The 23,526-nt window shown below is 38.9% G+C and overlaps 1 protein-coding gene across 4 annotated transcripts; it reads left to right on the top strand.

Moving 5' to 3' along the window:
• Positions 1-13,703: 13,703 nt before the first annotated feature.
• On the top strand, positions 13,704-23,062 carry LOC124855952 (protein delta homolog 1). Of its 4 annotated transcripts, none has more exons than XM_047346108.1 (7): positions 13,704-13,922; positions 14,055-14,063; positions 14,363-14,445; positions 14,645-14,708; positions 15,518-15,648; positions 16,267-16,408; positions 22,044-23,062. In XM_047346108.1, exons 3-7 carry the CDS (start codon positions 14,391-14,393, stop codon positions 22,831-22,833), a joined length of 1,182 nt encoding a protein of 393 aa, XP_047202064.1. In that variant the 5' UTR covers positions 13,704-13,922; positions 14,055-14,063; positions 14,363-14,390; the 3' UTR covers positions 22,834-23,062. The 4 variants fall into 4 exon arrangements, with proteins under 4 accessions (XP_047202064.1, XP_047202063.1, XP_047202062.1 ...); XM_047346107.1 differs by having other exon boundaries at positions 13,705-13,922; positions 14,046-14,063; positions 14,321-14,445; XM_047346106.1 differs by having other exon boundaries at positions 13,706-13,922; positions 14,321-14,445.
• The last annotated feature ends 464 nt before the right edge of the window (positions 23,063-23,526 follow it).

Here is a 23,526-nt window from a genome sequence, read left to right as displayed (position 1 = left end):
GTTAAGTTCCTGTTGTGCTTTTTCTTTGTTCTCAGCCGCTGTATTAATCAGCTTCATCCGGTCCACCTGTTCATGCCGATCAGTTTCTGTTTTCACCTCTGTCATGTCCTTTATATACACTACAGTTCCATTTACTCTTCATCTATACATACTCGTTGCCAAGCCTGTTCATGGCTGACTACTTGTTTCATGCCATTTATGCTTTTGTTCATGCCAAGCCAAGCCTGTTTATGCTCATACATGCATCTGCCACCTTCCCGCTGTGAGTTCTTCTTTATTAAACCTTTTCACTTACCGCGCTGCTTCCACCTGCCTGTTTGCATTCTGAAGTCCACTCCACCAACCACTTATCCTGAAAGATCTGTACAAGTCCTGAGCATTTACATGTGGATTTACATTTTAAACCTTCTGTGTTAGGTAAACTTTTGAAAAGCACAGATTGTCCCTGTCAGGGTAAAAAGGTTATACGTTTGTTGAAGTCCAATGATGTAATGTCACTGCAAGGTGCAACACACTTGGAACAACAGCATTTTGTTCCTGTTCCCAAGGAAACTAGACAGAAATAACTTTGGTATCTTTAGCAGGTGGGGACATGGGAAGTATTTCTTTCCTCCATTTTGAAATTGTTCTTGTTCTGTTTCTTCTCTCACCTGCCTAAAGGTTCCTCTTCTGTAACTGTGAATCTCTCATAGACTATCAGCCCTGTCTATCAGCCTCTTCCCCCGACCTTAGTGCAGATAATGAGAGGCTGCAGTTGCTATGGAGATGAGACAATGCTATCTTCTTTGCTGAGATTTAGTTAACATCTCCACATGCTCGCTCACTCCTGAGCAGATGGCAAAATTCACAAATATCATCACTTACTTTGAGCGTCCTGCAGATCACAGTGAGTGTTTATGCTTTTATAATGTGCTGGGCGGCTGCTGTTGGTGCAGCCATGAAGGCTGAGGAAGGACGCTTTGCAGTGATGCATCATTTTTGGAAAGCAAAAGAACAATTCCTAAACAGATGCAGTTTGAAAACCAAAAGGGAAGTTTATATGATGTATCAAAGTTATTTGGGCTTACATTGCCTAATATTAAAGTTTTATATAATATATACATTTAATTATTGAATTTAATGAATTTAGTCACATTCAACTAATTAGTGAAGCAGTCCTGATTTCTTTCCATGCTCTGTAAAAGTCTCACCTCTCATGCAGAAACATTTGATTTTATTTGGAGGCTTTAACTGGCAGAGATTTGCAGCCAAGAATTTGTCAGAGGAAAACTATAACAATGTGATACAAATTTATTTTAGGGAAATGTTGATGCAATAACAGTTTGAGGAATGCACTACTGCATGTTATGGACAAAGTACGATAGGGAGGGTTGTGTCCAGTGGCTGTTCTAGCATGATTTGGGACCTGGGTTAGTGGGTTAGAGTCAGAGATCCATCCAGGCAAAATTCACTTTCTTCTCCACCAAATTCTTGATGAGCCTTAAATTTTTACTGCTGTCTACACCCACACTTGAAATATGACTTCTAACAGTTCATGCTGAAAAGGCAGCCTCTAATCTTTTTCTCAGCTGAGAATATTCCAGAGCAGATTTTGTGCAAACATTAAAGCTGAAGTGGATAGTTTGAAATTCTCACAGCCTCCTTGCCCCCTACAAAGGCGAGAGCGTATAAAGAGCATAAAGCCTCCGGTGTTGTGCCATGCAAGTACACAGTGTGCCGTCAGTCAGTTGGAGATGGATAGTCTCTGCTCCTCCTTTCTTACAATTGGTATGTTTGAAAGAGAGATGTGGGCTCTCCACTTCTGTAGGTTACCCTGGATTTTCTGCCCTACAGCATAAAACGGAAAGTATCTTTCTCTGCCACTGGAGAGCAACGGCCTAAGTGAACGGAGGTTTTTCCCAAGTTATGAGGCTTTTTCCACTTCTACTTACATGTAGGACTTGTTCAATTGCTTCACTGAGGGCAGAATATCCATTGTTGCAATCTTCTTGGGCTTCTGTCATCATCTTTGAAAGTGGCATTCATTAAACATATTTAAAATTACCTAAGCTGTTGGATGTGACCCGTTGACCAATTTGCAGCATTTTTGTTGATATTATGATTCAACCACAAATGCAAAAATATTTAAAGTCTACATGTTTTTTTTCTATCTCCACACTGGAAACATATGCACTAGTTTGTTTTGTAAGACTTGTACTTCTAACTTTTATAGCTTTTATTAATCTACCTAAAAGTCTTAGAGATATATTCCCCACAGGCTGCTGCAGTTACAGAACATACTGTAAAAGAAATAAGAATCCCATATAGATAGCTTTATAACACAGAGGAGGGTCTGCATGGTAAGCAGTGTTGCCTTGCAGCAAGAAGGTCCCACGTTTGAATTCCATTTGGGGGTATTTCTGCATGGAGTTGCAGCTTGCCTTTGTGTATGCATGGGTTCTCTCCAGATATTCCAGCTTCCTCCAACAGTCCAAAAACATGCATGTTTGGTAAATTCTCCATCTATAAAATTGCTCTTAGGTGTGAGAGTCTGTATGCACAGTTGTTCTGGGTGTCCCTGTGATGCACTGTTGACCTGTCCAGGGTGTACCCTGCCACTTGCCCAATGACCGCTGGAGATAGGGACCAGCGACCCTACAAGAATAAGGTATAGATAAGGGAGGGATGGATCACTCACGAGATACAAGCATAGTTGTGTCTCCAATCACCTCACCCCTGAACATCCAATTAAAAAAAAACTCCTCATCCCCATAGGAAACCAAAGGTTTCTCCTTTGCTCCTCATTACTGCATGTATGTGGAAGCTATAAAACAGAATTAGATATATCACACACACAGATCTCTCTTCAACTCCTTGCTCCTGTCCTGAGAAAGGACTGAACCTCACTAATGATGATGCTCTGCAGTCAAGAATACAAACCTTGAATAAAAATTTGTGTAAGGGTAACAAAGTGAAAACGAAAAACACTGCCTATTACATCTACTTAGATTGTGTCATAATTCTTGGGTTTTAGATTTTGGTTCTTATTTGTGTTTGTGTTCTCATCAACTCCCCGTTGTTTATTATGTCCTATAAGGTCTTGCTGTAATCTGTTAATTTCTCTGTGTTCATTAGTGTCAGATCTCACCTTAGTTCATTTTCTTTGTGCATTCCCATGATTTGCTCCCTGTGTATTACAGTGCATTCCCCTTAGGCTAGTATTAGTTTTTCCCCCAAGTTAAGTATATTCTTGTGTCTTAGATCAGCTCCTCTGTGTCAGTTAGTCTCCCGCCCTCAGTCTCCCTGATACCCTCATAGCTGCTCCACATTATCTCCTGATGAACACACTGGCATCCAATGTTATCCTCCACACCTCCCTTAGTATATAAGCTCTCCAGTTCTCTTTGTTCTCCACTGGGTCCTGTCGTGATCCCTTGTTCCCATGCCTGCCCATCTTATCCGTTGTCCTGTCTGTGTTTCCGCCTTTGTTTCACGTCCTGTTCTTCTTGTGTTGTTTTGGTTTTCTATTTTTTCATTTAATCATAGCAATAATTATTCAACGTTTCTTTCTGCACTTGGGTCCAAGTCCGAAACCACACAACACAACAGGTTGTCTGTAATGAAAAAGTAAGTCTTCATCACTGAATTTTCTGCAGAATTCACCTAAAGCTACTTTTCCCAGTCAGACATTGCTTCTGTAGCACATTTCAGTTTAAAGGTGATGACTCAACCTTTTTACAACTTTTCCTTCTCAGCATTGTTCAGGCTTGTTGCTCACAATATTCATATTGATTTCCATGTGTGAAATCAGTCAGTCAGTCAGTCATTTTCTACCGCTTATTCCATAGTGGGTCGCGGGGGAGCTGGTGCCTATCTCCAGCAGTCTATGGGCGAGAGGCAGGGTACACCCTGGACAGGTCGCCAGTCCATCGCAGGGCAACACACATACAACCATGCACACACTCATTCATACACCTAAGGGAAATTTAGAGTTACCAATTAACCTAACAGGCATGTCTTTGGACTGTGGGAGGAAGCCGGAGTACCCGGTGAGAACCCACGCATGCACAGGGAGAACATGTAAACTCCATGCAGAAAGACCCCAGGCCAGGAATCAAACCCAGGACCTTCTTGCTGCAAGGCAACAGTGCTACCAACTGCGCCACCGTGCAGCCCATGTGTGAAATCAATAAATATATTTAAAAGGCACCACGCCTTAATGCGTAACCCAATGGCCACCCAAGACTAGTGATAGCAAAGTCTCCAGCGAAATCATATCAATGTAAGTATGAGTTCATAATGTAAGAATATATATGGGGATTTACGCAGAGAGTGGGAGGTGGTCTGGAGAAATAATTGTCTAAGCCCAGGAGCTTGGATTGCCTGTAATGAAATGGTTATTCTTTATCATTGATTATTTTGGCTTAAATCATAAAATCTTACAAAAACAGAGTAGCAACAGCAGCAGGATCTGACCAACAGAGATTAAGCTGGAGAGGTGGTTGATTAGCAACTGCAAGGAAAAGGAAAGTAACTGAAGTTGAACAGTGAAAATGAGAAGAAAATGGCAGATAGACACAAGGAGCCAGTGAAGCAAAAACAAGGAACTAAGATCTACAGAAAATAACCTCAAATAAAGACTGACTCAGAGCAGAGAACTAATACACATTTACAAGTAAAATTGCTTAAAATATGTTGTTTGGCCCTAAGAATTCACTTCAATCTAATGCTACCCTTTAAGTGGATGTAAGGGAAGTTAGGACACTCAGATGGTATCTACAGTTTACCATGCTGTCTTTCATGTGGTCAGTTGGCTCAGATGAGGATAAAAACTATTCTGCTACAGATACTTATCTGTAAAAGCAAGCATTTTGTTACCTGAGAAAGTCTAACTTGATAAACAACACCTGAAGTTGCTTCAGTCGCCATGACTCCCTGCTTCAGCAAATATGGTAGCTGAACTGTGAACTGTGCTGGTTCCTGTTCCCCCAGCTTTGGGTTGTTTCTTCCCATTAATCAAAGTTTTAAAATGTTTAATAATCCTAGGAGAAAAACTGTTTCCAACAAAGATGCTGTGTTTTGGTGGAGTAGGAGAAATCCATCCTCCTTGCATGTGTTTATTTCCACTGAGCTCATGAACATTTGCTGCATGGATGACTTTTTGTGGTTAAGTACTGATGAATGACTGTTGAAAGAATCCGGTATTCATTCATAAAAGGGGTAAATTAAGGTATAACCATCGCTTTACTTTCTCTCTGAGGCCTGCAGAAGCAAACTGTCCCACAGAAGTCCTCAGTAGAGACGCTGTCTCTACAAGCCGAGTGAAGCGGTTTTCCCTGCCTGAGAGAAGGACAACAGGAGCCGCATCACCATGGTTACGGTAACGGGCCGACAGAACAGCCACCACTCCCCACAGCTAAGGAGGTTAGCTGTAGCTAACCGTTTGAAGACTGTGGACGTTTCTTCAAACTTCTCCACCTTGGACAACGTTCCTCACCACAGTTCATGACGTTAAGAATAATATAGAAGTGATTTAGATTGAAATGATCTAAACGTTTTTCATTTTATGAAGTTTGGTTTTGTTTGTGTTGAAGTCAGCTATCTTGGTGCTAGCAGAATATCTGCAGCACACAGGTTGTGTTCTTTGTTTGTATGTTTTTAAAGTTAAGACAAACTTTACTTGAAGGGTGATTTTTAACAGAAGATTGATCATAACGCGCCGTCCGCGCTTATTCATTTTAACCCTTTTATTGACGGTATTTTTAAAGGTGTGTGTTTGATTCTGGTGCTAAGCTATCAGCTTATTTGTTAGCTTTAACTGCTAACGGCTAAGGACAGTGCTTACTGCCAAATAATATTTACCCAGAAAGGTTTAGTTTTCAATACAGTAATTAATGTGTCCCTAACATCATTTTACTAAATTTGATAACTAAGTAAACGCCATTATGCCCAATTTCTTCAGAAAGATTTGGCTCTTTTCCAAAATATTCCCTTAAATATTTTACCATTTCCTTGAATATTTCTTTAAATATTATTTTAATAATGAGACCCCGTTGAGAATTAGTGTCTCACGTTGTGAATAGAAAACAGTGTGATTGTTTAAAACATTATTTTATTAAAATAATATTTTTTCTGATCTTGCATTGTGAATGGTTGTCTAAAGGTGTGCTGATTATTGCCTAAGTTGGTTATAAGACTAACTTAACTTCACTTCCAGATTCTTTAAGATAATTCTTGGTTCTCAAACATAAACATTGCATGGTAATGTTGCATCACTCTTTTGGTCATGATTTTTAACCATCTTTAATCAACTTGTTTATGTTGTACATAGTTTATTAGTGTTCCATATTTTTTAATTCTGCTTGGTAGTTTAATTGGATTGTTTTAGCATAGTAAAGAGTTTGTTGATTGAAATATGTTTGACTTTGAGTTGACTTATTTTCGTTAATAAATTCTTGTATTTTAAGAAATTGTGTGAATTCATTCCATGTGTGTGCAGAGTTTTTTATGGGGTAAGAACGCTGTCAAAAACAATGTGTATGTAAAGACGGAAATGTGTGCATATTAGTCAATAGTTGTGCATAAGTAAAATCCAAAAGAGGTATTGTATATTTTCTCTATAAGAATACAAAATAAAATGTTACAGCTTCAAGAAATTACAAACACAAAGTTCAAGTTTACAGTTGTGGTTTATTCTTTATGAATACAATATGCTATAACAGTTTGTGAGTACGATTTCTTTTCTTTGAGAATACGAATTTACATCAGCGACTTGGCGTCACGTGATCTCAGGTTGGTTAGTGGAGCACAGAGTTAGTCGATTCGCGTTGCGCATGCGCTGTCACACTCCTCACCGCCAGTAAACGTAGTGCCTGAATGGGCGATAATTCAGTCTAAAAGGAATATTAGGAACAGAGGGGAGATAGGGAGGAATCAAGAGTATTATAAATAAAGCGTTGTTCTTATTTCTATGAAATACAAAACTAAAACATAGAATATAGTGGGTGGAGTTATACAATGACGTATTTCAAATGAAAAAAATATCATGGATCAAAATGATGGTGACTTTTCAGTATGTTTTCAATCTTAAAATGAAAACTGTTGTTGAAGACTCATGAGGTAACCAACAATTAAGAAGACAAATACAGAGTGTCTCACCAGCTTTGACCCGACTGTGTCCCCGCAGTCGACTCATTCATGTCCAGTGACCTTTCTGAAAGACACACTGAAGCACGCTGCACATTGATCAAAGTCTGTTCAAAGTTAATTCCTTTTGGGGCTCAACTTATTTCCAATTATTGTCACAATTAAAACTTTTTTAGCATATGAAATATACCTAAACTTACCAGTCATGAAAATACAGAGGAAATTGTACATTATATGTACAAGGCTTAATTAATTATTTTCTTTAGGTTTTATTTCCAAAAAACACACCCAAATAAAAATAATGTACATACAGAACCAAGTAAGAGATTTTCATACACCTATCGCTGGTATGAATGTCATTCATTATAAAACTTTTGATTAATTTGAAACTTTTTTTGATAATACAAGATACAAGTTGGAATTTAGGAATTAATTTTAATTTTCTTTAATCCACAATAGATCCAAATTTTTGGATTTGAGAATAGATTTTTGAATTTTTGAATAGACATTTGACCACTCTTCTTTGTAAAATTGATCGATTACATCTAATTGGTTGGTTTCCTTGCACAGACACACCATTTAAGCACAGCTGTTTAACATGGTTGAGGTCAGATTGCAGAAGCTTGATGTTAGCCTGCTTTATGCATTCTAAAACCATTTCTGATGTGTGCTTGGAATCAGTGCTCTGTTGGAAAACCCATTTGTGTCCAAATTTAAACCACCTAACACAAACTGTCAAACTCTGATGAAAGGAGACTTGCCAGCACGTTCAGGAAAAGCCCAGAAAACAACGAGAAGATGCTGGAACACACTGTCACTGTGAAAGTAATGCAGGTTTGAGACAATAAGAGGGTGCTAAATAACCAAAAAATAAATCATCACTTTAAAGCTGGATGGAAGTTTGCGGCTCAAACCAAATCCAGTCTGGAGAGACGTTTTTTGGTCAGATGTTACTAAACTAAGGACACTGTACCAGTGTCCAGTATGCTGAGGGTCTATTTCTCTGCTGTATTGCACTAAGTAGATAAAATAATAAAAAAGGACTAACTCCAGATTTTTATCTTCATTACAAATTAATAAGCATGCGGAGATTGGGCCACCGAGATCTCCACCTTCGTTTGCTGCCCAATCCTCTTTGCACTGGTCCCTCACTGGTTCCCCCTGCAGGTGGTGGGCCCACTGGGGGGATGGCCTCGCGTCTCTTGTTCAGGCTTGGCTCGGCCGGGTCCCGCGCGGAGCAACGTGGCCACCAGGCGCTCTCCCACGAGTTCCGACCCCAGGCCTGGCTCCAGGGTGGGACCCCGGCTCCACCGTACCGGGTAACGCCATGTGCCGCGATTATGTGGTCCTTATGAAGGCGTCTTGAACAGCTCTTTGTCTGACCCATCACCCAGACCCTGTTTGCCATGGGAGACCCTACCAGGGGCATTTAAGCTCTAGACAACCAAGCCTCTAGGGTCATTCGAGCACTCAAAACCCCCTCAACCACGTTAAGGTGGCGGTTCAAGGAGGGGTGGCAAAGTTTTAAACCGAAGACATCTTCTCAAAAAATAAAAAAATAAAACTAATATAAGAAGGACACGAACACTAAGAAGGCCGTCAGTGATGCCACCTTTGATTTATTCTACCAGGGGTTTAATCTCGGACATGCACAGTGTGCTTCTTTTGACTGTCAAGAGATAAAGAATTAGGAGGATTAGAAAGATAAGACTTCTATTATCGACGTCTTCAGTTCTGATCTAATATTGTCTGTGTGAAGTGAAGCTCATAATTAGACCTTAACTGAGTTGTTTACTTTACAAGATGGAAAATACATTTTTCTGTCCTTGGGAAGGCTAAGGGGGCAGCATTAAGTAGGAATATGAGGTCATTGATATGTACGACAGCCTGGTGCTGTGTCGTAGCTGGCGCGTCAGATCATTTTAAAATGAGAGAATGAAGGAATAGGAATTTTTCTCTTAAGGCAGTGGGGTTGTGTGAAGTAATAGACTATCTTTATGTAATCTATAATGTATTTCCTTTTGTTGGTGCTGCATTATAAGTCTAATCTACTATATCTCAGAAATAATGAAGCACTTTTTCCCCTACGTCAATGAATCTTTTTTTTTTTTTTGCAGCAATAGTGAACTTTATTTCTTGTTATTTTTCCAAAGAAGGCAGACAGGAAGTGGGGCGGAGAGAGGGGGAAGACGTGCAGCATACGCCTCCTGGGTCAGGAGTTGAACCCAGAATGACTGGATCTAGGACTGAGGCCTCCCTATATGGTTCGTGTGCTCTATCACTACGCCATGCACCACACCCCAATTTTTATCGTTTGTATAGCTGGAATGTTTTATATATATGATTTGCATAAGAGATAAACGTAAAGATTTGGGACAGCACAGACACTTAAACTCATGCGTTTCATTCACTCACTCTGCACAAGTATCACAATCATTTACACATTAAATGTGGAATGAAAGCCAAAGCAAGACGATCTTGTTGTCTTTGAAGACAGACACACCTGTTTTCCTTCATATAGTAAATGTGTGCTGAACAATTTAATTCAACCTGCTCTGTCATGGGAATGAAGCTTGAGACTAGGTAAAACAATTTGGATCAACAGGCCAAAAATGAAGCCTTCTGTTGCTGTTTGGTTACCGTCAGACGGGACCCATATGGTGAACACTATATCTGGAGTTAAAACTGAAAAAAGGATCCATTCACTTGCAGGTTTGGGTCTAGTTTATCTTTTAATTTTACCAACGTGTTTCTTTTAACATGAAGCCATATTAACATTTTGGAGTGGCCCTGCCAGACTGAATCTGATAGAGAATCTGTACAGGGAGCTAAAGATTAGGGTGATGGCAAGGATGCTTTCCAACCTTAAGGACATTGAGATCATTACCAAAGACAAATATTCAAAACCCCTGTGGAAAACTGCTAAACGTTGGCCAGAAAATTGTATTGCTTTAATGTCAATGAAGATAGTTTGGTTTAGTAATTATACTTTACATTATTTTATATTTTTAAGAGATGCCTGTCTTATTTCAGAAACCCAAAGTTCATGACCATAGGTGAGGGTAGGAACGTAGACCGACCGGTAAATTGAGTATAGTGTACATTTGATTTAAAATTGATGTAATCAAAGTTGTTCTCATCTCCCCATGTTTCTCACAGCAACCATGCACAGACGTTCAGCCACCACTGTTTTCTAATTTTTTTAAATTATTATACTTCTGTTGCCTTTTGGGTCTTAACTAGGTTTTTAACCAGGATATTTATCATTAATAACAATTTCCAAATGTTAGAATTAGCTCTGGGCTTTATTTCACATGAACCAGTCTTATGATCAATAACTTGTGCCTTTAGGCCATTGCATCAATTGTTTTTTTTATTTGGATTTTTAATTTCAGAAAAAGAAAATATGGATTGTCAAGGCAAGTCAAAGCCCTTATTCATAGCCTATATTTGAAATAAATGCAGCGTTTTACCCAGAATAGCAAAGGCCAAGACACCGGATTATAAAGTAAACAATGATGCGTTCTGTACAACACAGAGCAATATGCGCAGAATCTGTGAAGCACACTGGAGCACAGAGGAAGCAGAATGTACATAAATAATGTCACCATAATCAAGAACTTAAAAACAGAACAGGCCCTATTTAAATAATAGAATCCCAGTCAAACACCCAACTTTTTTACAATATAAATGTTCTTCATGCACTCTAAAAGAAAGGCTCATATCCAGTCATATACCCATATATTTGTGGGATTGTTTAGAGATCGGGAATGATTTCTAGAAACCTTTTAGTTGTTTTCTCATTAAGAACAAACTTTAAGTGATACAGGGATGCATGCAGTAGTTGAACAACAGTTTGAAGCTTGTCACCAGCCTGCCTCAGAGTAGACCCAACTGATTAAAGTATGGTGTCGTCTACATAAAGGTGTACTTTAGCTGCGGAAATATCTTTCCTCATTAAGGAAAAACAAATGGAGCTTATAGTTGTACCTTGCATTACTCTTTATAAAATCTTGTGAAAACTGGACTTATATAAATATGTTAGTTAGTTTCTTTCAGCTTTTAGTGAAATGTCTTTTTTGTTGTTGATGGTAAGTCAGTTTTCATTCCACTGTGAATAACTTACTTAGACTTTATTCTTGTAGTATAAATTATGTTACTTTTAGGCTTTGGCTAAAAGTAACATAACACATTAAGATATGCTTTAAGTGAAACAGAAGTAATCAAGATCATTGAAAGTTTAAACCAGAAGATTAGTTTTCATGCTTTAAGCTTTTCTCCCTGTAGCAGCAGCTGGACTGAAATTAACACATAAAGTACAATAGTAATAACAGGAGTAAAATGAAGGAGTAGAAGGTCAAGGTTGTCCTTTTGTGGAAAACTTCCCATATTTAAATTTACCTTTAGGCATTATAAAACCTCTGAAGATGTGGACTCAGAGAAATTATTTTCAACATTTGGGAGACGAGGAGTCAGACTGATGAATAATGCCTTGACAGTTTGCGTAAAAAATGACCTTCCATATTATACGATGACTTGAATGAATGCTTAAGGCTTCAGCCCTGTCATAGTTTTTGTGTCATGAATTTGGCTCTGTGGGAATTGAAAGATCTTAATAATGGCAAATCAGAACCATTATGATTACAGATACAAATTATCTTATTTTTTAATTTATACAGCATTTTTGAAGAACAAACGTACCCTAAAAACAGTGCAACATATATATATAAAGCATAACATTGACCATTATAAAACAAAACCAGTAGTCTACAGGTGATGATTGGAGCAGATTGTCATCAGTAGCAGGTATCAGGGTCCCTGATAATCTATAGGAAGCACATATAAAGAAATTAAAACCTATTGCCAAACCCTGAGGAACATCATAATTAACTATGGAAACAGGTGACAATGAATTATCAATATAACCAACAGCACCAGCTTTAAGACAAGGGTGTTAACAAAAACTGAAAGAAAAGTATTTGATTATTTATTTAAAGCAGTTTGAAAACTGTGGTGTGCTTAAAAACCAAACTGAAACTCGTCAAATACAGTCATGTCCAGTAAGTTAAAATATGCGTTCCGATGAGGCTGATTTGTCAGACTGAAGGTACCTTTTTAAAAATAACAACATTTAAGCACATATTAAACATTTAGCCCATATTAAAAATGGTTTTATTGGTCTGGTGTAATATTCTAATCCTACAGGTCATGTTTTCATTATCTATAAGAACAAAATCATCATATTAATAGTAAAAAAAAAGGCCTGAAAACATCAGTCTGTTCGTAATTAATCTATATAATCTGTTTTACTTGGTTGCTTCTAATTTATTAAATATGATGGTAGACCATTGTCCTGCAGGAGGATTAATATCTGCTTACAAACACTTTTTCACGGATTTTCAACAATGAAAGGAATATTAGATTGGCCTGTAATTAGCTAAAACATAAGTCAAGGGAAACTTTTTTTTTTAAACACAGGCTACTTTAAATGTCTAATGTACATAACAAGCTAAAGTTGATCTTATGGTAGTTATTGATTTAATGCAACCTCAGGACATCAGCAGATGTTTCATACTAACAGAGGAGACATTTTCTTGACAATTTAACTGTGTTGTTTGCTCTTTGAGCTTTTATTTCAGTTATAATCCTGGAGAAAAAGGTTTCCAACACAGAGACTGTTACTGGTGGGGAAGGAAAAATCAGCCCTCTTCGCCTGTTTTCTTCCATGAGGCTCATGTACATTTCCTGCATCGAGAATCTTTGTCATAAAAGTGTGATATCCATTCAGCATATGATGTTAATAGAACACTTTGTGAAGTATAAATCCATTCTGTGAGTACCATTATTTGTCATAATCCATATATGGAAGTGATTCCTGTTTTAGCTGGGCTGACACAGAACACTATTTTAAAAATGCATTTTAAAGTTACTTATTTAAACAATGGAATGGCATTGATTTAATGTGATTTATTTATGTTTCATACATTAACATTTTTAGGTGTTATGGCTCTAAAATGAGATATTTTGACCGTCAAGTAATTTCACACCGTTTTGTCATATGTGGTTTGTTTAGTTATGAGAATTTGCAGCTTATTTCTGATAAATAGTTGCTTCCCATGTTTTTACATATGATCTTGAATGTTATAATTACTCCTTTAATCTTGTCTCAATGCTTTAATTTCTAAAATAAAGTGCTTGTTTAAAGTTCATTATTTTAAAGCTATGATCAAATAATCTGTTTGCTGCTTTACACAAAACGCCAAAAATTAAGATTTCTATTAATGACCTGATGATTATTTAGGGGACTTTAATAATTATTAAAGTTTTACTTTTGATACTTTGAGTTAATTTACTAATCACCATATTGGTTTGGTTAGTTTTATGCGCACTCAGTAAAGTAGAAGCTTAAATATATTTGTTTGCACCGTCATTGTCCATGTTTTTTGAGTGATGTTGATCGACACAGATCTCAGGTTTCCTACAGCCCTTTGCCAAATAAAGAAATACACCGAGATAATGTTCTGTGAAATGATTTCGTCTCCTTCCAGAGGGAGAGACGGGTGCACAAATTCTCCCCACAGTAAGTGGGAGGAGCGAGCTGCAGCGGGACGCGCCACGACGCAGCAGCACCAGCAGACCCGTCAAAACCTCCAGGTCAAGCAATCAGATCGCTGGTACACCTGTAGTTACCTTCAGCAGCACGCTGTCTGGATAAAAAAAAAAAAAAAAACCCAATACAAGCAAACCAGTCAAATATGATCGAAGGTGTTTGGAGGCAGAGCGTCTGCATGACATAGGTAAGACGGGGCACTGTTATATTTTTAGGGGTTTTACATGAAATATGTGCTTTGCTTTGTAACGTAATATTTTCCCCATTTCCCTTTTCCCGCATGCTCACGCGTAATGGATACCTTTGGGAGCGGACGCAGGCGGTTCAGGTGCGTCGTTAATTTCCAAGAAGGAAATGACTAATTATTTTATAATAACTTTAATTCTAACTGATCTAAAATAATATTTTTAGTCACAGTTACGGTATTACCTGCAATAGGTACTAAAAATAAGCTTCTCGGAGGAATGAATACATTTTTGAAACACCATTTAAAGAAATAATTTTAAGAATTCTTCCCTCTTTTTTTCAAATAATAAACTTGTGGGAAATGGGATTAATTTAATGGAGAAACGTGTCGCCTTTTAGGGTAAGCGGATGTGTTTTCAGCGCCTGGTTTATCCTCTGCAGGACAAAGAGGGTCGTCTTCCTTCAAATTATGATGCATCTCATCGGGTTGGTCTTAATTCTGGTCGTGACGGGCATAGCAAAAGGTAATCTGTGATTTCCAACATTAATCTGAGACAATTAACAGCAAACCAAAGGGATTGGAGTCATTTCACTCGAGATTAAATGTTTTACTCTCCGTGTCAAAAAGAAAGTAAAACGGATGAATATTTTATTGTTTTGAGTGTTTCATGTGTGTTTCGATTGCTGATGGAAAAATGCTTTCTCTTCTTGTCTCTGTTTAAGGCTGGGAATGCAGCGCAGGGTGCAGCACAGAAACGGGGTTTTGTGAGAAGCCGGGGAGGTGCAGGTGCGTTTCTAAAATTACCTCTGATTCCTGTTCATACCCTTTTTTCAGCCTTTCTTTCCATAAACTGCTACAGTAACTGTTCCTCATTCCGGAAAATCCAATCAGAATCTCTCCAACCAGATCTTTTTGACAGTCAGGTGATCGTTTTATATGAGCAATAAAATATTTTTGCACAAATGGTGCAGAGCTTTGATTTTAAAATCCTTTAAAGATTTTGTTCTTTAACTTTGTCAAAAGTTTAACAAATGGATGACTTTTGACTGTAATATTTACATGTTTGTTGTCATATGTAACATTTTTGCTTCTACTGTGTATCTAAATTCAGGATTATTGAAGTTATTAACTGAATGGTTTAGGTCAAAGTGTATGCATGTTTTACGGCCTTGTCGAAATCCAGAACTTAAACCAAGTTAAAATTTGGTTTAAGTCTGAAAAATATTAGTTTATAAACACACTTCATCAAATCTGTCTGAGCTTGAGTTATTTGTTTAAAGAATGGGTTACCATTTCAGTCTCTATATGTGCAAAGCTTGTAGAGACATACTCCAATTTGGCCTGCAGTTGTAACTGCTGCAGAAGGTGGTTCTACAAAGTATTGACTTAAGGGGTCTGATTATATACGTATGCCACACTGCTCAAATTTTTATTTGGCCTACCATAAAATACATGAACGTTTGGGTTTGTTTCTTCTGCAAGGCACGGTAGGTGTTATGAGGACAGGAGCAGGGTAACATAGCAATATGTGGATGGTATATAAATAAGTAAAAACTGCTTGTGTTTTTTTCTCCCCTCCCTGATGCTCTTTTTAGGTGCAAACCCGGGTGGGAAGGAGAGAACTGTGACCGCTGCATCCCCTTTCCTGGATGTTTGCATGGCAGATGTGAGAAAGCGTGGCAGTGCATCTGCAGGGAGGGCTGGGTGGGCAGTCTGTGTGACCAAGGTGAGTCTCATTAAGCTCTCCTTCCTTTGTCGTTTTGCCTCCAGGTTAGCATGGGTCAGAGCTGGCAAGCCTCAGCAAATGCCATCAAATTAATCTGAATAAATTGAACTGTAATTAATACACTCACACTGCCATCATCTAGATTTCGATTCTTGTATTTTACCAGACAGAAATTTAGTGCATTGACTCTGAAAATGGATTAATTAGTGTCCTGAAGTTGCAGGTTTTAATTAAAACAATTCCAAAGATTTCACATTTCTAGAAAAATTCATACAGATTCTCCCAATGTTGATCCCCCGAGCTAAGTGAGGAACAAAGAGGAATTCTTAAAAGGAGTTTTCTAATTAGATGGGGTATTTTGAGCACAGTTTGACCCATTTATCTGAGCGTGTCTTTCATATTCTGCCCGAATATATGTGCGCATCGCCTGTTTTATGCACTTGGCTTTTTTCAGTGTAGTGTTTTGATGACTGGATGCCGCTGCCATGTGGTCGAGACAGAGAGCGGCAACACAGACGATGTTAGAACAGGCGCAGAAAGGCAGAGGCACACAGTAATGGAGCTTAAAGATCTGAAAAGCGCATGTCCTTTCTTTTGATTTCTGTTGTTCTACAACAGATACTCGCCAGTGCTCATCCAAGCCTTGCACCAATAACGCCACCTGCATAGAGAAAGGAGAAGGGGGATACCTGTGTGTGTGTCCCCAGGGCTACGCTGGAGAAAACTGCCAAATGAAGCAGGGAGTTTGCTTCCAGAATGGGTACCAGTACCTTTTTTTTTTATATTTCCAAAAATTGAAATATTGTTTCTTTACACCAATCAACACTGTTTCAGGATAGTTCTTCATTGTGTAATAGTATGTACTGTACAGACATCTGTAGCCACTAGTGGTGCTTTAACTAAAAAATATTGATTATATACAGTATACTTGTTCATTGGGCATATTTAAAACAGATTTATTTTTAATACCAAATGAAATGTTTGTACCTGGGTTTGTTTGAGTTGGTAGAATACTAGTGTGGAAGCTAAACATTCTTGTCTCTATCACTGAGCAGAACTACTGTATTCATTGATGCATCAGCAATGTTGCTGAGTGGATGTAAACTAGCAAGTCAGGCATGTTGCAGTGTTACTTTTAGTTCAGAGGTAGCTTTTATGGAGTCTTTTTTTAAAGGGAATAATTTCTCCTAAATGTTTCCACCTTTTAGCATTTTATAACCTCAATGTATCTTATTTGCAATGAGTCATATGGTACCTTTGGAGGAGCTGCAGAGATCCACAGCACCAGTGGAAGAATCTGTCCAATGGACAACTATTAGTCATTCATTACATTATTTTTGCCATAAGAAGCCCTGTTATGCAGTTTATGTAGGGACACGGCAAACGTGGATGCAGGTGCTCTGGTCAGATGAGACTAAATTCGGCCTACAGGCAAAATTTATTAAGTGGAAAACTAATACTACACATCATGCTGAACACAGCACCTTATAGCCCAATGAGCTGGTGCCAGCAACATGCTGTGGGGATGATGGTATTTTGCAGGGACTTGGAAGTTTGTCAGAGTTGATGGGAATATGGATGGAGCTAAGTACGGAACAAGCCTGGAAGAGAACCCGCTGGAGGCTGTGAAAGACCTGAGACTGGGGCAGAGGTTCACCTTACAGCAGAAAACAGCCCTACACATGCAAATCTTACTTAACTTAAGCTGTGCAATGTGCAAAGCTAGTATAAGCACACCCAAAATAACAGCTGTAATTGCAGTGAAAGCTTGTTCAACAGTGTACTGATTCAAGGATGCTCAAAATGACGGCATGCCACACTTTGAAGATTTTTAATTGTGATTACTTTAACTCCCAATGCAGTTTGCCGTTGGCAGATGAAGTAAAAGGGCACTGGTTCACATTAAAACTTTATTTTATCTTTTAATTTAATTACAAACTGAGAAGAAAAAAGGATCTTAATCTTTATATACAAAGTAACCCTGAATGTTTGCTGTTAAATTGCAATTATGTCACCATCAAAGGAAGCTTCATGTTGAGGCTTTTTTTAATTTATTTTTTATGTCAAACTGAAATTATTTCATCATCAATCGAGCTTTATTAAACATGCTTCTGCCTTAATTAAAAAGAGACATAGTTGCACAGATTCTGGGCTTATCATATGCCAATTCAGAACACTCAACCTTTAATGTCAATATTTCAAGAGCAAATAACTCAAATGCACTAAACAAGGCTGTCACATTGCAGAGCCACCTCCATACAGCCTGTGACCCGATTTCCTTCCTTTGCTAGCAGGAGGACACTGATGCAACCTTACACACTGAAACATCTCCATTGTGCATTCAAAAGGCCTCTCTCCTCCATTTCATTGGAAAATATTATATAGCCATTACCTGCAGTATATCTGGTCTTCATGGCATAAACATTCACAGACTGTGCTTCAGCACATTCAGTTTGACATAAAGTAATACTTTATAAAACTGCCAAGTCTGACCTTGAATTTTAACAGGCTGGCATCAATACTGATGTAACTAAATGAAAGATAACTTGAGCTTTTTACACACTCAGCTCAAAGTAATAAGACATATAGCTTCAGAATGCCTTCTGTTGTGGTTCTTTTGGAAAAGCACAGCGGTCTGAGAGTGGACCCAGTTCAGCTGCTTTGTAAAAATATCCATACCACTTTTTGACATTTTGTCATGTTACAATCACAAACAGCTTTTTATTATCTGTATTTTTTTGTGTAATTGTATTCAACCCTAGGATGTCTTTGCCAACTTGTCCATAGAAATATTAATATTAGGACATTCTTCTTTGCTAAATATCTTAACTCCTTCAGATCGGACAGAGGGCATCTGTGAACAACAATTTTCTAGTATCATCTAGGTCTATTCTAAGTCATTCTAATAAAATAATATGCCGTTATCTTAATCACTCTATTGTAGCTCTGGTTGTATGTTTGGGGTCTTTGAATTGCTGGAAGGTGAACTTTGATGGATTTTCGCAGCCTCTAGATTTTCTTCCAGGCTTGTCTGTAGTTGGACCCATCCATTTCCCCATCAACTCTGGCCAGCTTCCATGTCCTTGCTAAATAACAGCATCCCCACAGCTTGCTACTGCCACCACCTTTGTGGATTGTGTCTTCATGGTTATGTGCGGTATTAGTCTCCCACCACAAAATTGCTTTGTAATGCAGCCCGAAGAACAAATATTTTGGTCTCATCTAACCAGAGCTCCTCTTGCAGGTCTGCTGTGTCCTCTGCATGGCCTGTACCAAACTGGAAACAAGACTTCTTTATGACTTTCTTTTTGCCACTCTTCTATAAAGGCCAGATTTGTGGAGTGTACATCCAATAATGTTCCTGTCAACCAATTGTCTAATCTGAACTGTGGATCTCTTTTGCTCCTCCAGAGTTATCATGGACCTCTGGGCTACTTCTCTGATTGATACTTTCCTTGCTCGTTCAGTCAGTTTAGGGGGACAGCTTTGTCATGGCAGGCTTGCAGTTGGTCCATCCTCTTTCCATGTTCAGATGATTTATTGAACAGAGAACTGTGAGATGTTCAAAGCTTGGGATATTGTTTTTAACCTAAACCTGCTTTAAACCTCTCCACAAATTTCTACCTATCCTGTTTGCTGTGTTCTTTGGTCTCTGTGATGCTGTTCTCTGTTAAAGTTGTCCCCAGCCCTGGTCCTCAGGGCCCACGGTCCTGCTTGTTTTAGATGTGTCCTTCTTCTAGCACAACTGACTCAAATGACTGCATTACTTCCTCAGCATTACAAGTGCTGCTGAAGCATGTTTCATCAAACATCCATTGAAGTAAGGTGTGCAGCAGCATGGAAATGTGTAGAACAAGCAGGACCCTTAGGACCAGGTTGGAGGACCTCTGAGGCCTTCACAGAACAGCTGGATTTATACTAGCAATTACATACTGATGGACTCTATATACTAATTTAGTAACGTCTAAAAGCAGCTGGTTGTCCCAAATTTTATTTAGGTGTATCAGAGTTAAATGGGCAGAATACTTTTCAGAAAAATCACCATCCATGAATTTCCTTCCATTTCACAATCATGCATTATTGTGTTGGTCTGTCTAATAAAATCAAATGAGGTTTGTGGTTGTAATGTGACAAAATGTGAATAGGTTCAAAGGTGTGGATAATGAAGGTTCACATATTTTGCACATTAGAAGCTGTCCATTTTCTGGCTAGTTGGACATATTTTCTAATATGTAGTGCAAGTGTACCTGTCTGGTTCATTATTGGACTGTATATAGCGACAGTTAAGGTCAACATGGTTCCCTACTGTGTATGCTTTCAATCAGACCAAATGTGTCGAAACAATTCTTCCGTGTCATTCGGAAGGAGAAGTAACACAACAAAAGAATATGTTTAAGGCTGAAAAGTAGATTTCAAATCGGATAAATCGGTGGGAAGAGCAAAAGATTAAGTCAAATTTTAGTTCACTGTATTTCTTCCTACTTGAACGACAACTGAGGAGAAACTGAAGAGCACTTCTCTAAGCTGGGGAAGTTTCCTGTCTGCTGCTTGATTGCAAATTCACCTTATCCCTAAGGAACCCTCATCCTGCACAGACCATCAAAGTCTCTGGGGATGCAGGCAGCTGACAAGGCTGCCCAAACCCTGAACGTCTCTGTGGTTGTGCTGTCAGCAAGGAATAACCAGAATGTACCAACTTACAAATAGCCAATACTGTATTGTCAGCTTTTCTATTAGGAAATAAGCTTCTTGGCTATAATTTGTGGTGGAAACACCAGAGCCTTGTACATCTGACATTAATCAGCTGCTCTATGAGGCAAAGATGTCTGGAAAAGCTAGGGAAGAACTACATTTCTTCAGACTCTCAGACAAGGTGTTAGAGGCTCGTGTAATTATCCAAAGTACGGTTGGAGATATTGATTGGTTTCTATCTCTATTTGTCTGCATTCTGTTGAGCATGACTGCATTGATCTGATACGCCACACAAGTCTGTGCCGGCGAATTATTTCAGAGGCATAGCCGAGACTTCTTTTATTTATATCCCGTCATGGGTTCGGATTTTTATTTTGCAGATAATGAGGCATACTGTTTTTCATTAGTGTGAGGGAAAAATTGTTTGCTGCAGTTAAAGTGTACCAATGAGTATTACAGGTGCATCTCAATAAATTGAAATATAATTTAGAATATAAAAAGTCAATTGCTTCAGCAATTCAATTCTAAAAGTGAAACCCATTGGTAAAATATATTTCAAGAGTTAATTTCTGCTTATTTTGATGATTATGGCTTATAGCTACTGAATCCCAAAATAGTTTAATTGCCTAAGACCAATAAACACAATTTGTAATACAGAAATGTCATGCTATGGTCATGGAGATGACTGCTGACCTGACAAGTGTCCTGCAGTCATTGAGACCCTTCATAAGGAGAGTAATCCAGAAAAGGTCACAGCTGTTGAGGCTGGCTGTTCAGAACACTGTCTTCAAACATATTAATGGAAAGTTGAGTGGAAGGTGAAAGTGTGAACAAAAGGTGCAGAAAAAAGGCTAACCTCAGCCTTGAAAGGATTGTGAAGCAAACCCCATTTAAGAGATTAGTGGAACCAAAGAAACCTCTTGGAACCCCCTTTTTGTAGAGTGCGGGTCTCAAACTTCCATCCTAAAGGGCTGATGTCCTGGTACTCTAGACTGCTTCAACGCACCTGAATCATATATTAGGTCATTAGCAGAACTCCTCTTTTCAGATGCACGTTGAAATGTGCCGCAGAAACCAATGTGTCCTGTCAATTTTAAAAACCTTTGGTAAATTTAATTCATTATATACCATTTTTGCTAATTTCTACGGCTGAGTAACCACCAATTTCTTCACCAAATTAACAACCAGCCCATGTTTTGGTAACTGTGAGCATTTTATGTGAAATAGTCCAAGTACTGTGGCTTAAAGATGCTGCTTGCTGACTGTCGTGGTTTACTTTTATAAATGTCTGAGATTTTATTCTGTTTTTAAAAGCATGAGCTGCTCTTCATAAACGAAAGGAAAAAGGCTTTAAGTGTGCATTATTTTGATATATCCTCCAAGGATGGCTTATAAGCGTTTTTCAACTTAATGACTCCTCAGTCAGTTTTGTGTTCTGCCGAGAACCATCTTTATTTTTCTGAAGAAAAAAAAATAAAGATTAAAGGAACACAGCAGGTTGTATGAGGAGGCAGATTAAATAAAATGACCTCCAGACAAGCTCTAACTTGTTAAATCTTTGATTAAATTCTCTGCTTCATTCCATCTCTGTTCTTCTATAAGTAGATGGATAAGATGTGGATAGGCCAAACTTGAATAATAAATAGCAGACCTTCACTTTTTCTCTCTGCAATAAGTTCACTCTGTCCTGTTGTGTCCCCTAGCTCTCCTTGTCAAAACGGGGGCACTTGTTTGGAGGCCAGCAGCTCAGCAGCCGACCCTTCCTGTTTATGTCCCCCTGGATTTTCCGGAGCCTTCTGTGACATCAGCATTGACAGTTGCCAGCCGAACCCTTGCCTGAACAGTGGCAGCTGCACAGACCACGGCTTGGCTTTCACATGCGCCTGTCTGCCCGGCTTCACCGGTTTTACTTGTAATGACACCAGCAGCCTCTCCCCCTGCGCAGGCAGGCCTTGTGCCAATGAGGGAACTTGTGTCGGTCAGCCTGACGGAACCTTCCGCTGCATATGTCAGAAATGGTTCACAGGTCCCACCTGTTCCCTCAATCACAGACAGAGGTTCAGAACCAAGCCTGCAAGTCCCAAACCAGTGGAGCACAGGGGGTTTGGGCTCACTCCGCAGCACTACTCCCTTCCTGCCCACGCCTTTCACAAGCTGCTCAGACCGCCGGAGAGGGACCTGCTGAAGATCACCCTGAAGGAGTCTGTCCACTCCTCTGGCGTTCTCGTCACCCACGGCCAGCTCATTTGCTTTGGCGTGCTGGCGTTGCTCACCTGTTTGGTTATCTTGGGTACCACAGGAATAGTCTTCTTTGGCCGCTGCGAGACATGGCTGGCCAATGCCAAGTACAGCCAGCTTGTTCGACAGCAGCGGGAACACCTGCTGAGAGAAACTGGCAACACGAGCCAGGAAGAACCGGAGCACTCTGTAAACATCATCCTGCCAGAAAAGATTCGACTCTCCAGCTTTGGGAGACACTACACCTCCATCTGATTAAATGTCTCCTCCTGTTACCTGCTCCTTGCGGAGGGAAGCCAAAGCGAATGTCTCAGTAAAAACCAGAATGAAGTACTGTCATTGTTGTGCAGCTGTTTTACACAGAAGAAATTGGACTGAATGTATTCTGCACTGGGTCAAGTGGACAACTGTTACATTGGATTGTGAATGTTTTCATCTGTCAGTCATGCATTTGAAATCCATTAAAGTGCAGAAGTTCAAAAGATGTCGGTGTGTGGCATATTTTCAAACTGGTTTTCCATTAAAAGTTTTTACTGCTCTACTAATGACTCATTTGGGATAAAATGGTCTACTTTTATTTTAAAAGTAGAAATGTTGATACTCGGCCACTGCCTATTCTTGTTGTGCTTGTAGTAAAACAGATTTCCTGTAAATGTCTTACTTTATTTGTAAATTGTGTCCAGATTATTTAATGAGTACAAGACCTACAACAAATGGTCAGCTGAGAAAAAACATTTTTTCTTATTTTAAACTGTTTTATTTGAGAATCATCTAGTTGTAAATTGGTAGTGGTCATTTCAGACAAAATATGTAAAAAGTTTTGTTACCATGACAATCTATTTTGGACATATGAGTTTTAATAATTGGCGCGTTTGTACAGTAATGTGCAGTAGATGTGTATTACGGTTTTTCTGCTTTTATATTTAACTAACATTGCCATCTTGTGTA

Source organism: Girardinichthys multiradiatus, chromosome 19, assembly GCF_021462225.1.
Source record: "Girardinichthys multiradiatus isolate DD_20200921_A chromosome 19, DD_fGirMul_XY1, whole genome shotgun sequence".
NCBI classification, from domain to species: domain Eukaryota; kingdom Metazoa; phylum Chordata; class Actinopteri; order Cyprinodontiformes; family Goodeidae; genus Girardinichthys; species Girardinichthys multiradiatus.
The sequence above is the reverse complement of the archived record's forward strand: the minus strand, read 5'-3'. Positions and strand labels throughout refer to the sequence as shown.